This window comes from Peromyscus leucopus, chromosome 11 (genome assembly GCF_004664715.2).
Source record: "Peromyscus leucopus breed LL Stock chromosome 11, UCI_PerLeu_2.1, whole genome shotgun sequence".
Taxonomy (NCBI): domain Eukaryota; kingdom Metazoa; phylum Chordata; class Mammalia; order Rodentia; family Cricetidae; genus Peromyscus; species Peromyscus leucopus.
Window position 1 is genome coordinate 35,824,426 of NC_051072.1, and position 14,783 is coordinate 35,839,208.

Genomic DNA, 14,783 nt, shown 5'->3' on the forward strand with positions numbered 1-14,783 from the left:
TGGAGAGTTTGCTCAGCAGTTAAGAGCTCTTGCTCTTGTAGACCTGGCTTCTGATTAACTTCCCTAGATGAAGTCAGGATAAATAAAATGGCCTTTTCAGATCTTCATTGCTCTATTGCAAATTCCTCATCTTCGTATAATACGGTTAATAAATACACAAGCTTTTAAGTTCTTTGTGGTCACACGTCATATTAACAGACCGCATTAATCTACGTCTAAACTTCAGTCCTCTTCCACCAATCCACGGCTCCCTGAACACACTGGATACCGTGAACAAGCACTCATTTCCAAGTTACAAGAGCACCACCTGCTGGTGGAACGTTTACTTAGCGTTAGGAATCCACTGAACGGATGCCAATTTTTCTAACCAAAAACTGTTCGATTGCAACCACATTACAAACATGTTGAAATGTTGCCGCGTTTCTGACTTCATTTGCCTCTTCTGGGGAGGGTCCTCCGGTTATTTAGCGGCCAGGGTGGGGGGACTGCGAGCCCTTCCGGTTGGTTCTCCGCGGAGCTCCGCGGGTTTCAAGTTTCAGCCCCTCCTTGAATTCCAGCCTGCTGAGACTCCCGGAATCATCCAAAATGGAGCCCTTCGCTGCCTACCCACTGAAAGGCTCCGGGTCCAAAGCCAAGGTATTTGCTGTCCTGCTGTCTATGGTTCTGTGCACCGTGATGCTTTTTCTCCTGCAATTAAGATTCCTGAAACCGAGAGTCAACAGCTTCTATTCCTTTGAAGTGAAGGATGCCAAAGGAAAGATCGTGTCTCTGGAAAAGTTCAAAGGCAAAGTAAGTCTTGGGATTTTTATTTCTCTTGTTCCTCGGCCTTGATACTTCTTCTCACGGTAGAGGAGGGTTCGTTGCAGTCGTACGTTGGAATGCTGTCTTCAAAGCAATGTCGTTAGAGGTCCTCTTTTAGTTATCAGAGTTCTGAGAGCTTTTAACTTCCAACCGCTAAGCGACTGTTTCTCGAAAGCTGCTTTCCCTCTTGTGCGGACCTGATGCTGTGATCTGGAAGATGCTGTGTGGCTATGGTGAGATCCGCTAATAAGAGTGTTAGCTAAGTAATCTAACAAGAACTCTGGCAGAGCCGTAGCCCATTCATCTGGGTTATGGCTTTTAATAAAGTTGGATCTGTCTAAAAAGACGCAGTCTATCAGAGGTTGTATTCTTCCGAAGTGGTTTAGGATTTTAACTGCCTGAAGGATTTTTTTTTTAATCTCTTGCTTCTCTTTCCGGTGGGTTTTTTTTTTTCTTTTTCCGGGAGGCTTCCCTAGTTGTAAACGTGGCTAGTGACTGCCGGTACACCGACAAAAGTTACTTGGCCCTCAAGGAGCTGCACAAGGAGTTTGGACCCTATCACTTCAACGTCCTGGCTTTCCCGTGCAATCAGTTTGGAGAATCGGAGCCCAGGTCCAGCAAGGAGGTAGAATCTTTTGCAAGAAAAACCTACGGAGTCACATTCCCCATCTTCCACAAGATTAAGATCTTAGGGCCCGAAGCAGAACCTGCGTTTAGATTTCTTGTTGGTAAATATCTACCCTGCCTCAATGCTGTTCATTCCTTTTCATTTCATATGTTATATATACATGATATAGAAAAGACACATAGATAGGACCATAGTTCCTATTTCAATTGAAATATTTTACTGGAAAAAAAATGTTGTAAAACTGTCAAAGATTCAGAATCTCATCCTTTGCAACTTTCTAGAAGTTATACATCCCTGAAATCAGTGTTTTGACTTCTTACATGGTAAAGAACTCTACCTTGATATGTTTTTATTCCTTATAACCATGGTGTTGAAGACTGTATGTGAGACGTGGCCACGACTTCTTTCCCTAAGTATTTCAGCTCTCCCATCATCTACCTAGACTTTGGGGCAGTATCCCCATCCCTTACCAAAGCTTCATGAATATCTGTGGCCAAGCATCATTAACTGGGCATTTCTTCATGTTTCGTTTTATGGTGGCCTTTTTATTGGAGACATTATCCTCAAGGTTGACCTGTCAGTTTACTGGGGGTTTGCTGAAATTCAAAGCAAAATAACTTGCTTATTTTCAGAAGTCAGTCACGTGAGGCTTCCTCCATAATTAAGCTAGCCATAGACATCTATTTAAAGCACGCATAATGCAATGAACAGGACCCCGTGGCTTTTCGTTAAGGGAAATACTGAAGAAAAGGCAGAGTAGGAATCCTTGAGCTAAACATCCAAATATAATCTAAAGAGAGAAAAAAAAAAAAAAAAAAAACACCTGGTGAAACCCAGCTCACCTCCCATAATCAAAAAGGCACCAGACAGTGTGTGAGGTCGCCCTGAACTTAATAGACAGGGAGATAAGAGAACCTAGAGGTCAAGTCTACCGATCCTGGAAGGAGGTACAGGTAATAACTCTGCCTCTCCCACTGACTGGCTACACTGTCTCAAGTTCAGGCCTCCATTTTCTCATATGCAAAATATTGACGCTAGTAATGCCCATCTCTTGGGAGTGCCAGGAGCACTGAACTTACTGAACCCATTTGAACACTGAACTAGGCACAGAGTGAGGACTTGATTTTGGTTTTAGTTGCTGTGTCTTTTCTAAGAGGTACATTTGTTTTTATGTATATGAGTGTTTTCCCTGCATGTCTGTTTTTACATTGTGTGCTTGGTGCCCAAGGAGGCTAGAAGAGGGCATCAAATCACCTAAAATTGGGGTCCCACAGTTGTGAGCCACCATGTGGTTGCTGGGAATCAAACCGGGGTCCGCTGCAAGACCAGTACTCATTCTTAACCAATGAACCATCTCTCCAAATCCTATTTACTATATTTTTTTCTCATATTCATCAATATTAGGGACACAGATACAGAATGACAGAAATGAAAAAAATCCACATTTATTACATAAATTAAGATTAATCAAAAGAATGTCATAATTTCTCAAATTTGAAATGTGATCATTTCAAATCCTTTGCCATTTCCAGCTATATAATCAGTAACAATATTTGAAACATTATTACATTAAATGTGAAAATTCAATTTGCACAACTTCCTATTGCCAAAGAAGTTTAGAATATTTTATATTTTAAAATGTTGAGAACAGACTGGCTGGGGTGGCAAACACCTATAATCCCAGTCCTGGGAAGGTGGAGGCTTAGAGGATTAAGAGTTCAATGTCAGCTTTTTCTTTGTAGTGAGTTCAAAGTTAGCCTAAGCTACATAGTGAATTTCAAGCCAGCCTGGGCTACACAAACATTAAGAACTAAATATTAAACTTGTTGGGTCTTGCTGGGCCTGGTGGCATTCACCCACCTGTTAGTCCCAGAGGTTGAGTCAAAAGGGTCACAAGTTCAAGTCCAGCTTAGGCTACAAAGCAAAAGAAAAAAAAAAGAAAGAAAGAAAAGAAAATGTTTAGATCAAGAAATCTAAATACATAACTCAGTTTCATGTCTGACTCTAGATCAGTACAGCCATCTGTGAAGTCAAGAATGTTGAAGTCTGGTTACTGAGGCCTTGAGCTCTGCTTTGTGGGGGTGTTTTATTTTGTTCTTAATAGTATGACAGTCCTAGATTCTGATTCTAATACTGTCACTTATGCAGATGTAATGAAACTGAAAGCCTTGACAAAGAATAAAGCCATGCTCATGAAAATATATTCTGAACATTTTAGATTCTTCCAAGAAGGAGCCAATGTGGAACTTTTGGAAGTATCTGGTCAACCCCGAAGGACAAGTTGTGAAGTTCTGGAGACCAGAAGAACCTCTAGAAGCCATCAGGCCTCACGTGTCGCAAATGATAGGGCAAATGATTCTTAAAAAGAAAGAGGACCTATGAAGACGTTAGCCAGTCCAGCACAACTGGACAGGAATGACCCTGGAGGATTCCGCCTCTGTTTAGATTTTGACAAATATGGTACTAAAAGATTTTTTAAAGCCATCTCACTACTCAGGTGCAATGGATGTCCCCAAAATAGAAATGTTACCCAAAGAGGGAAAAAAGTGGGGGTAGTCAAAGAATCATGATGAAGTCTGTTACTTCATCTGACCAGAAGGAAAATTTAGAAAGCTCAGTCACCAATGTGCTTCAGTTTTTTTGTTGTAACTTTCTCTAGGTTTGACCATTAAGGGAAAACTAATGCCCAAGGTCACTATGTGAAATGAAGAGCACTGTGTGGGTGACAGTCTTGAAGTAACTAACTCCAAGTGGCTACACAGAAGTAATAAAAGATAAAAATGGAAGTTGCAAAATATAAAGCGTTTTTTTTTTTTTTTTTTTTTTTTTTTTTTTTTTTTTTTTTTTTTTTTTTTTGGTTTGTTTTTCGACACAGGGTTTCTCTGTGTAGCTCTGGCTGTCCTGGAACTCATTCTGTAGACCAGGCTGCCCTTGAACTCAAAGATCTGCCTGCCTCTGCTCCTGAGTGCTAGGATTAAAGGTGTGAGTCACCCAGCCCTGCAAAGTGCAGACTTTCAAATCATTACATGTGTTTGTTTTACATACGGGTTTTTATTTGGTGTTTCTTTAATATAGGTTTAAATGTTTTATTGAATCTGGCCAAATTATCACTTTTAAATGATATGAAAACAGCATCATTTTCAGTCCCTCCAATGTGATTTTTCTAGGATCAATTTATATTACATAATTAGGACATTAGAACTGAAGTTAGCCTTTAATTTTGAGTAAAAACTGCCAAGTATAGGGAAAAGGACACAAGTATATGATCATTTCACTTGACTTCTTACAGGTCGATTTTGGCTGCTAATAGATTAAATTAGCCATTTGAGAGAATTTAATTCTGTGTTACTCTGATACTCAAAACCATGACCACCACCTTCCGAGAGTCAAAACTCCAATGCAAAAGTGGTAATTGCAATACTGTAAGTTTTGCAATTCTAATTCTAAGTTCTAAATCCTCAAATTCTAAAGCCTGGACCTTTTTGTCAGATATTTGCACCTTTTTCTCCCATGGCCATGATCTTTATGTGTTGTCAGCCTTGTGACTAACGAAGTGACCTCCCAGCTGGTGAGGTGGATTACTACCCAGGAAATGCCTTGTCATTGCTAAAAGAATTACACTGAGGACTGAAATTCACGTGTGTGAATACAGCCCTTTACAGTTTGGCAGTGGAGGAAGAGCCAATGTAAGTGGCCTGTGGTTGACTCTGCTTAGACCCGATGGAGACAAGTGAAGGTATCTTCGTGGTGAGTTCAGTAATGCCACCACACTATACTAAGTCTTAGAGAAACAACACACTTTCCCTGCGGCGCCTTCTGTTTCAAAGTGTATTTCCAGCCACATGGCTACTGGTGTGTTTAGTGAGCTCTCTGGACCAGATGGGAATGTGGTCCCCATTATAGGTTGCCGGGATAGCCTTGGGAATGCCAGATTTGTGTGCCGGCAAACCTGGGGATATCCCACCAGCTGCGTGACTTCTGTAAGTCACTAGCTACTGTAAACATCAGCCCCCAAATGGAACAAAACGGCCCTCCTAATTCTGTCAAATGGCGTACTCACCAGGGAAGCAACTGGAATTAACCTGGGTTTTCAGAGAAAGAGAAGTCGTTGAAGTCTACCTGTCTTTTGTAATTTTACCCCAACAGCCTATTAGCAATCTAAATTCTGGGTCTCTGGGACAATTGTGACCAGGGTCCACCCCTCCAAGTGTTGCTTCCCAGGCACTGTTGCCATATACTCCAACTCATCACTTCCCAGAGCACCAAAAGCACAAGACATTTGCTGCGCATGCTCACATCAGGCATGTGAGCAGAACTGAGTGGGCCAGCGGCACACAGGCAATGTGGACCCCACACTGCCAGGTCGATGGTCACAGAGCTGAACAGAGAGAGACCCTGACTGCCCCAGTGGGTGTGATTTCATGGTCATCAAGTCTCCACTTCTCTCCAAAATAGCGAGCTTCTTCTCTTGAGTGTCTCCAGGTCTGGTTGCCTAATCCAACCTATGACCTCAACAATAGCCAGTCTCCCTTTGCACTATGGAAGGCAGGGCAGGCTTGTAAGGCTCTGAAAGCATGTTCTATGAATGGCCCTGACAGGAACTCAAGAGTCCATTCAGAATTCCCCAACAATCAGCTGATGAGCCCTGAAAACAGAGAAGATCTGTTGGCTAGTGTGCTGCCACTCGCAGCTCAGTGGACACACTCACCCTTAACTGGAGCACTGCTTCTCAAATGCAGACTGCGGCAGGATGTGGGAGGTGTGTAAAAAGGTGGTGAGCCATCCTCTTCAATGCAAAACAAAGGGATGTGATTGCATGGACCCTCACTGAGTTGAATAATTCATTGACTAAAGTTGGTTCTGGTTTTGTTTGGAGGGTAGAAAGGAATACTCCATACAAACTCATTACCTATTAATACGAATTTTCCCTGAATGCTGCACCTCTGCAACGTGTGTATATAGTAATAAATATAAAAACTGAGTAATTTTACTATATATAGCTTGGTGTGTGTGTGTGTGTGTATAGCTTAATAACAGGCTCTCTAGAAGAGGAATCCTGACTTGCAGATGCACGATTTCATAGCCTAAATGTTCCCATATAACTGATTTCAACCAGTGGCTTAGTGTCTAGCTTGCATATTTTCTGAAATTTTAATCATTGTATCAATCAACAGGAGATAGCTCCAGTAGACCAAAGTCATTAAAAACAGACTTATTATAGGTGTCATAAGGCTCCCCAAGGAGAAAAGCCTACATTTGAAATACATCAAAAATGCTTTTCTTACTATAAATACGCTATTTTGAGAGGGTACGTACAAATGTGGGCCTGCGTGCAGTTTCTGCATTATGAAATGCTGCCTGATCATAGAGAAGTCTGCTGCCCTAACAGCACTGTCCACAGCTGACCTCAAGTGAGAAGCTAGGCTAGTGAAAAAAATAAAATGAGAAGGAAGGTAGAGCAGGAGAGGACGGGGAGAGAAGAGGGAGGAAAGAGAAAAGGAGAAGGGGAGGGAGAGGGAGAAGGAACCCAAGGAAACCAAAAACTATTCTGTTTTATATTCCAATAGTAACTGTTTTAAAATCTTGCCTTGCCGGGCAGTGGTGGCGCACGCCTTTAATCCCAGCACTCGGGAGGCAGAGCCAGGCGGATCTCTGTGAGTTCGAGGCCAGCCTGGGCTACCAAGTGAGCTCCAGGAAAGGCGCAAAGCTACGCAGAGAAACCCTGTCTCGAAAAAAAAAAAAAAAAAAAAAAAAAAAAAAACTTGCCTTGTGTGAGAGAAGCACTGCATGATTCCTGTACAAAATATGCTCATAGTGTTTCTTTGAAAGATGACCTGCCTGGATAGAGTTGGTAAAGGGACACTGTCCTTCAATCCCCAGATTGACTTGCAATACAATTCTATTATTCTGCCTACAGATGAATCCACCCCACTCTTCCTCCTCCCAGACACTGCTAGGGCATTATCCTCAAGGGGATGGAGAGCATGGGGTAGCCATGGGACACAGTTCCACCCCCAGCACCATGACTAGCACGGTGCTTTCCCAGGGCAGCAGAGTCGCTTCCGCCTCCACCTTTTTTTTAAAAAAGATTTATTGTATATACAGTGTTCCGCCAGAAGAGGGCACCAGACCTCATTAAAGATGGCATTAAAGATGGCTGTGAGACACCATGCGGTTGCTGGGAATTGAACTGGGCACCTCAGGAAGAGCAGCCAGTGCTTTTAACCACTGAGACATCTCTCCAGCCCCCGCCTCCACCTTTAACCGGCTGGTCCCTTCACTTCCTCTGTGCATCCTCCCTTCCCCTCACACCCCGCCCCCACAGCAATGTTACATCCAGTAGTTCACTCTTTTCCCCTTGGGTTTTTTCTTTGCATTTGGTTTGGGTTGGTTTGGGGGCTTTGTTTTGTCTGTCTGTCTGTCTGTCTGTTTAAATGGGAGTCTCATAAAACCCAGACTGCGTGACTGCCTGCTCTTGGTTCATGCAAGACCATCTGACTCTGTTGTACAGGTCTACAGAGGCAGTGCCCGTTAAAGAAGAAACTGCGGCTGCGGACACTGCAGCCCAGCCATGCGCCTGCCGCCGTCCGATGATGAATGATTTTTAGCTGTGATTGCAGGTCCGCCATCGTTTGTATCTTGTCTCTGTGTTTATTTTGTTGACGGCTGTACTGCTGACAGATTTGTCCTGACTGTGTCAAGCTACCTTTTTTTTTTTTTATGTATTTCTTCATTTTTCTCCTTACTCATGGATCTCATTGCCTTACAGTGATTTCACTCTACTCTTTCCTCCTTCCTCATCATCCCAGGAATAGAACTACGGAACAGCTTTAAATATATGCGCTTGTACAGGGCCTAGGTTACATCTCCAGCACTCCACAATCTAGACATGCTCACTGAGTACAACCCATGACATGCTTACTGAGTACAACTATGGGTGATTTTAGTCCGTGCTCTTCAATTTAAAAATAAAACACACGAAAAGCCTTCTAAATTTAGTAGATTTTACTTTTATTAACAGGTCAGTAACTACAGAAAAAAACATGCTGAAATTTAACCTTTTTTTAAAAGATGAAAACATGATAGGTCAAAGTACTGAGAATAAGTGACTGTTGGTTACTTAGCCCTAAGTGGGACATTTATATGACATACATTATATATACATATATATGTGCATATATACATAATAAATACATACATATATAAAAAAATCAACCCCTACAAGGGAACATCATAGAAAGGTGGATAGAAAGGATGTAAGCCAGAGGATAAGGAAGAGTACTGAGAAACACTGTCTTCTGGACGTGTGTGGTCATTGCATTCATGAGCTCACAGCAGATACACCAGACCTGCCTAAGATCAAACCAGCCAACTGTCAATCATGGCTGGGGGAGGGGCTCAGGAGGCTCCACCCAGCTGAGGAGCTATTGGCAAAAGATGGCTACCGAGAGAAGGCAGGAGTGGTAGTGGATTGCTCTGCTCAGATGGACGGTCCCACACCTGTGTGAGTACAAACAGCTCTAATTGGACTCGGTATGTTATTTCTTTTTTAAAGAAGCCATAGAGGTGGAAGGGGGTGTGTTAGGAAAGGTCCCAGAGGAGTGGGAAAGAGGGGTTGGGGTGGATGTGCTCAATATATTGTGTACAAGTGTGACATTATCAAAGAATAAGTTTAAATTCTTTTCTAAAAGAATGTAATGTTGGCCACCCCCCCAAAAAAAATGGATGAGATTTGAAAGTAGCAAAATGCATAGAAATCAATTAAAAGTATCTGTTTAACCTATGTCCAAGAGATATATTAAAATTTAAATAGTAACCACAAAATTATTTCAACAGTAACTTTGGGCCCACTAAGTTAAATAGCATTGTATTTTTCTTTTATATGTGACTAACAGGCCAGTCCACCAAAGTGAATTCTAGTGATTTGCTGCAAATATCCACCTGAGGTCACCATATGACCCTCTGACTCTGCTCCATGAGTCAAATGGCCTCCCATAGAATGTGGAACTGTTTGAAATAATATTTGTGGTCAGTTCTTCCCTCTTCATGGACTCAATCTCATCTTCTTCCAATTATTGTAAACCGATATGCAGTATTTTACACAAAATAGGAGAACTGAGTTGTCTTCCAAAATACCAGCCTCTCCCCCACCCCCAAATGATCCCAAATGTTCTAGATACTCCAAGTAAAATGGCATCATCCGTGGCTTGTTTTGAAAACTAACCCTCTTCTCCCTTCTACTGGTATACACGCAAGGTCACAGAGGCCAACTCTATGGCCATATTATGAAACTGACAGCCCCAAAAGAATATCAAGATTTAGGGGGAGACACACGAGGCTTTCCATTATATTCTAAATCTTGTGTTCAAAAATCAAACACCTAAGTTTATAAATGCTTTATCAAGCAGGACTCCAAAACTATTACTTGAATTTTTTAAAAGTAAGTATAGTACTTTCATTACTATAAATCTTTCCATTGTACTATAACTAAGTCACCCAAGAATAAGAATAAGAATAAGAATAAGAATAACTTATCATAAACAGTGCCCTTCTTCACGGCAAAGCATATGCATGAATTATAAATGTAATAGCATAGCATTTTTATGTTGACTGTTTGTGCAGTAGGATAGCAGTTGTATGTTAGCTGGTGCCATTCACAATTCAACCAGCTAACAATACACTGCCAACCCGTCACACACAGCTAAGCCGGCGCACTTCATTATAGGAAGAATCTGTCCAGAAGCAAGTGGCAGGGTAGCCGTGGCTGCTGACTTGACCCAAAGCAGCCAGCTAACAATACACTGCCTACCTGACTCCGGCGAGTGTGTGCTGATTTTCACAGCCCATGAAGTCTCTGAGGCTAAGTTGGTAACGTAAAACACAGCCGCAGAACTGCTGGAGTGTGGTGGCGTGGATTCAGAGAGCAAAGGATAACTCGAGGGAGTCAAGTCTCCCCTTCCACCATGTGAATGCTGGGCATCAAACTCAGGTGGATAGGATAAGCAGCAAGTGCCTTTACCAGCTGAACCTTCTCGCCAACCCCAGAACTCTAATCTTAGCAGCTACACCGAAGAGGATTTATAGAGAAACCTTGTTTTGTTTCTCCTAAACTATAAGAAATAAAGTTTATATTTCCAAGCTATAAGCATGTGAAAAAAAAAACTTTTAAGCACTCAAATTGTTTTAGAGACAGGGTTTTTCTGTGTAGTCCTGGCTGTCCTGGAACTTGCTCTGTAGACCAGGCTGGCCTCGAACCTAGAAGTCCACCTGCTTCTGCCTCCAAGTGCTGGGATTAAAGGCATGTGCCACCACCACCTAGATAAGAACTCTGAATTCTTATACTTAGGTTTTCCAAATTAAAAGTTTAAATAAAGATATTATTTTAGTAAAAATGAATTAACAAAGGTTCAATTGAATTAGGCAGTAAAGCATCTGGAATATAAAAAATAATTTGGGCAGGGATTATAACTGAGGAAATGTGCATGGGAGAACAGTTTTAAAATGTCTAAAGAATATAAAGGCTTTTCAGTGTCATTTCTCTCCCATTACAGGTGACATTAGCCACTGATTTCTAAAGTTCAGCTGTTTATTCAATTGTGAGTGTCACTGCTTGGATATAGAAAAATGTATAGATTGTCTAGAAAAGGCTATTCAAATGGTGACGTTTGAAGTAAGTATGTTTAAAAGAAAGTGAGCTATTTGGCATAATGAGAAGCATGATAAATGGTAATAGAGATGTGAGTCATATGAGTCTTTAACTTTTTCATCTATTAAAGAAAGTACAGAGGCTGGATGGCTCAGTGGTTAAAAGCACTAGCTGCTCTTCCAGAGGACCCAGGTTAGATTCTCAGCACCAACGGGATGGCCCACAACCGTCTGAAACTCCAGGGGATCGGAAGCCCTCTTCTGGACTCCACCGGCACCAGGCACGCACTTGGTGCACAGATATACATGCATGGAAATATACATAAGATAATAAGAATAATTTTCAAAAGGACACTCTGTTTAAAAAAGAGAGAAACTACAAGTTTTGGGTTGGGCCTTTCTTTACCGGGCAGAAATACTCCATTGGATTCAGCATCCCGTCTGTCGTGAGTACACTTCATTATCCACCAGATGGCACCATTTCCACGTCTTTGCATGCTTCTGAGTGTGGCAGAGGGTAGTGCAGCTAGCAGCTGTTGGGTTGGAAGTCTAACAGCCAGCTAGCAATGCACTGCCTGCCTGACACACCCACGCTTCATCCTCTGCGGAGACAGAAGCTAGGAAGCGCCCGCCAACCAGGTATAAATGGCTACCATCGGTTGTGAGAATCTGTTTCTTAGTAAGTCTCAAGTAGATTCTGTAGTTAAAGGTTTTTGATTCTCCCATTTTCAGACCACGCCACACTTCCTGCAAACACCTTCTTTGGCAAGAATTAGTTTGCTCAAGATCAGAATGAAGACAGAAGGGCAAGCCCCGAACACTCACCTTGGGGGAACTTTGACTTCGCTGTTGCTTCTTGTCGTTGGCGAGCGTCCGCATGTCATTTTTCTTTGAAAACAGATGAACGTGAAGGGGGAAACCTCTTTCGGAAACTCATAAGGGGGGAGGTATGGTATTTTTCTGGATCCTGAGCTTGCTGGACCACGTTCACTCACTCTTTCTAAAGCAACCGGGCACCTCCAGAGTATAAATTTCACACAGCACAAACTTTAAACTAGGCTGTAGACTTTCCTGACATTTCTTGTTCCTAAGCGGGTATTACAAACTTCACCTTCCTCAAGAAGCCCCTTCGAAGGCTTTCTTGGGCCCAGAAAGAAAAGAATGGGACTCACGCACAGCATCCTTCCTCGATCCGGGTCCTCCTCCGGGGCGGTGCGCAGCAGCAGTTTCCACTCCATCTCCAGGTGAGTGCGCTGTTCTGGAGTCTGGCCTCTTCCTGCAAGGGCTAGAGCCTCATCCCCACCCCGTCTCCACCCCCCAAGCCCGCGATCCTTCTTCCCCTCCGGCCTCTGCATCCCCGCTCCACCCACCGCTCCCGGAGCGTATTCCCCAGGGTACCCTTTAAAAAGCCCGCGGGGCGGCAATCAAAGCGGGAACCCCCACCTCCGCCCCGCCATAGGCCGGCGCCTCGATGACGTCGAGCCCAGGAGGGCTTCCCCGGCGTCGGGTGTGGGGGTGCCCCCTCCTGCCCGCGGTCTGGCACCGAGCCTCCCCGGTGGTGGCGCGCGCCGCAGCGCCAAGCTTTGCCGCCAGCCATGGCGGGCCGGCGGAGCGCCGTCTCCACCGCAGGAGGCGCGGGGTCGGCGGGTAGGGAAAGCGGGTGTTTGGAGTTCACCTTCGATCCGTTTTCAGAAAAACAAAAACAAAAACGTTTGGTTCTAACGGACTCTAATCCCTCTCCGCTCTCTTCTCCCTTTCTCCAGTCCCACCCGTAATTCTCTCCGCCTTCTTCTGATCACTGCTGGTGACGACCGCTGGTGAAAATTATTGAACTTTTAACGGGTTTCCCAAGGAGCGCATCAACTCCTCTACCTTCAAACTCAAGAAAATGTAGGGGGGTGTCTGGGCTGCTGAGAAGGGAAAAACATTGAACTATCCATTCAGTAATTATTATTACCTAGGCTGCTGAGAAGGGGAAACATTCACATATGCATTCGACAAATCATCTGCACTGTCCACTTTGGGAACTGGTCAAGTTCCCTAGCTGGATCTGTGAATTACTTCCTATACAGGAGTCTTGGGAGAGAGGAAAGAGCCAGCAAGACAAACTGATCAGGCCCGGGACTGAATTGGTGGCGGAATTACTGGAGGGGCCTGACAAGGAGCCAGATGGGCTGCGCAGCCTTGGCCGCCCATCTGAGCTGCTAAAGAAGCACGCTGTGCCGTAACGGCAGGAAGCTCAACTGTCTGAGAAACCGGTCTAGCAGCCGGCTTCTCGCCTCTCACACCCTCATCCCAAACTGACATCAATCGCATTTTACTCTAATCGGTTCCTTTGTGCATTTTGGGGTAGGAGATTCATAGGTATCAGGCAGATGTTCAAACGTGTCGATGCTTTAAACAAACACCGCTAAATCCACTCTAGTACTTTTGAAAATTCACTCGAATGCTTTTGAAACAAGAAATACTGGCCTCGCAGCCACCCAGTTCCCTGTTTTCAATGACAAAGGTTGAAAATGTGTGCAGGTAACCCAACCTTCAAATGAGATTTACCGAAATGTTTGTATTAAAATATCTTTCTTATCCACAAGAATTCTACTTCTCTTGCAGGGTATTCAAATGCTTACACACTCCAAGTCCCAGGAAATCCTTCCCACAAACATTGAGACCAAAAGTGAGCCATCATTTCATGAGTCAGGCTAATTTAAATGATCGCTTTTGAAAGTTTCAACCCAAACTAGCAATTTATTGAAAATGTGAAATTTTTATCTGCTCTATTCTGTTTTAATATTTTTACATGTACCCATTTTGTAGGAACAAGGGAGTCATTGTAAAAACAAGGACCCCATAGATCCGTGTAAATATTTTTTTAAGAACCCAACGTCTTATAAAGACTAACAGTGAATTCTTTGCTTACAGTGTGGCTATCTGTCACACAGTCTAAAAGTACATATAGACACTCGTTCCACAGTTACACAGCCCCTAAACGCCCTTTTCTTATATGAAACAGGAAAATATTATCCAAGTGTCTTCCTCTAAAATGTTTTTAGAGGAATCTAAAATCACTTTAAGAAGATCTACTGGTGTGATACGACTAACTGCTGGGGCATAGCCTCAGTTCTGAAGTATTCCTGCTCAAAAGGTAAAATCTCCATTTAATGATGAGGAGAGGAAACCTACACTGAATGTCTACCAAATAATTGGCCAGTTTCACAAAAAAAAAAAAAAAAAAAAAAAGATTGTCACCCATTAAGAGAAACTACTGTGTGAGTTGTGAGGTTCTCGGTGAGATCCTCCACCAAAGGGAAATCACTGGCACTGATTAAATGTAGAAACCTGAATCGTATCTAGTAAGTTACTGGGATAGTGGAAACACCCGTCTGGCTCCCATCAATGTACTATGGTTATAAAATGTTGACATCTAGGGGAATTTTGTTCCATTTCTGTTTCCACAAGTCTGAAACAATTAGTAGTAGTAGTGGTGGTGGTGGTGAGATAGTAGTACTAGTAATATTTAGCAGTGTTTGACTGGCCTGGAACCCTCTATGTGGACCAGCCTACCAACCTCAAACCCACAGAGATCAGCCTGCCTCGGCCTCTGCCTCTAGAGTGCTGGGATTAGAGAGGCGCACCACCACACCCAGCTTCAAAATTTCATTTTTTTTTAATTATTTAATATTGTGGTCATTCTGATTTAAAAAAAAAAATC

At 43.1% G+C, this 14,783-nt stretch overlaps 1 protein-coding gene and 1 long non-coding RNA gene across 3 annotated transcripts; both read left to right on the forward strand.

The window, feature by feature from the left end:
- The first annotated feature begins 352 nt into the window (after window positions 1-352).
- Window positions 353-4,226, forward strand: Gpx8 (glutathione peroxidase 8 (putative)). 2 transcript variants are annotated; one of them, XM_028884500.2, is made up of 3 exons: window positions 370-789; window positions 1,268-1,529; window positions 3,648-4,226. In XM_028884500.2, the coding sequence occupies exons 1-3, from the start codon at window positions 586-588 to the stop codon at window positions 3,809-3,811; spliced, it is 630 nt and encodes a 209-aa protein (XP_028740333.1). In that variant the 5' UTR covers window positions 370-585; the 3' UTR covers window positions 3,812-4,226. The 2 variants fall into 2 exon arrangements, with proteins under 2 accessions (XP_028740341.1, XP_028740333.1); XM_028884508.2 differs by lacking the exon at window positions 1,268-1,529 and having other exon boundaries at window positions 353-789; window positions 3,648-3,811.
- Window positions 4,227-10,708: 6,482 nt separating this feature from the next.
- On the forward strand, window positions 10,709-14,327 carry LOC119088718. Its single transcript, XR_005092419.1, has 3 exons — window positions 10,709-11,713; window positions 11,807-12,318; window positions 12,838-14,327. It is a non-coding gene; the product is annotated as an uncharacterized LOC119088718 (long non-coding RNA).
- Window positions 14,328-14,783: the final 456 nt, after the last annotated feature.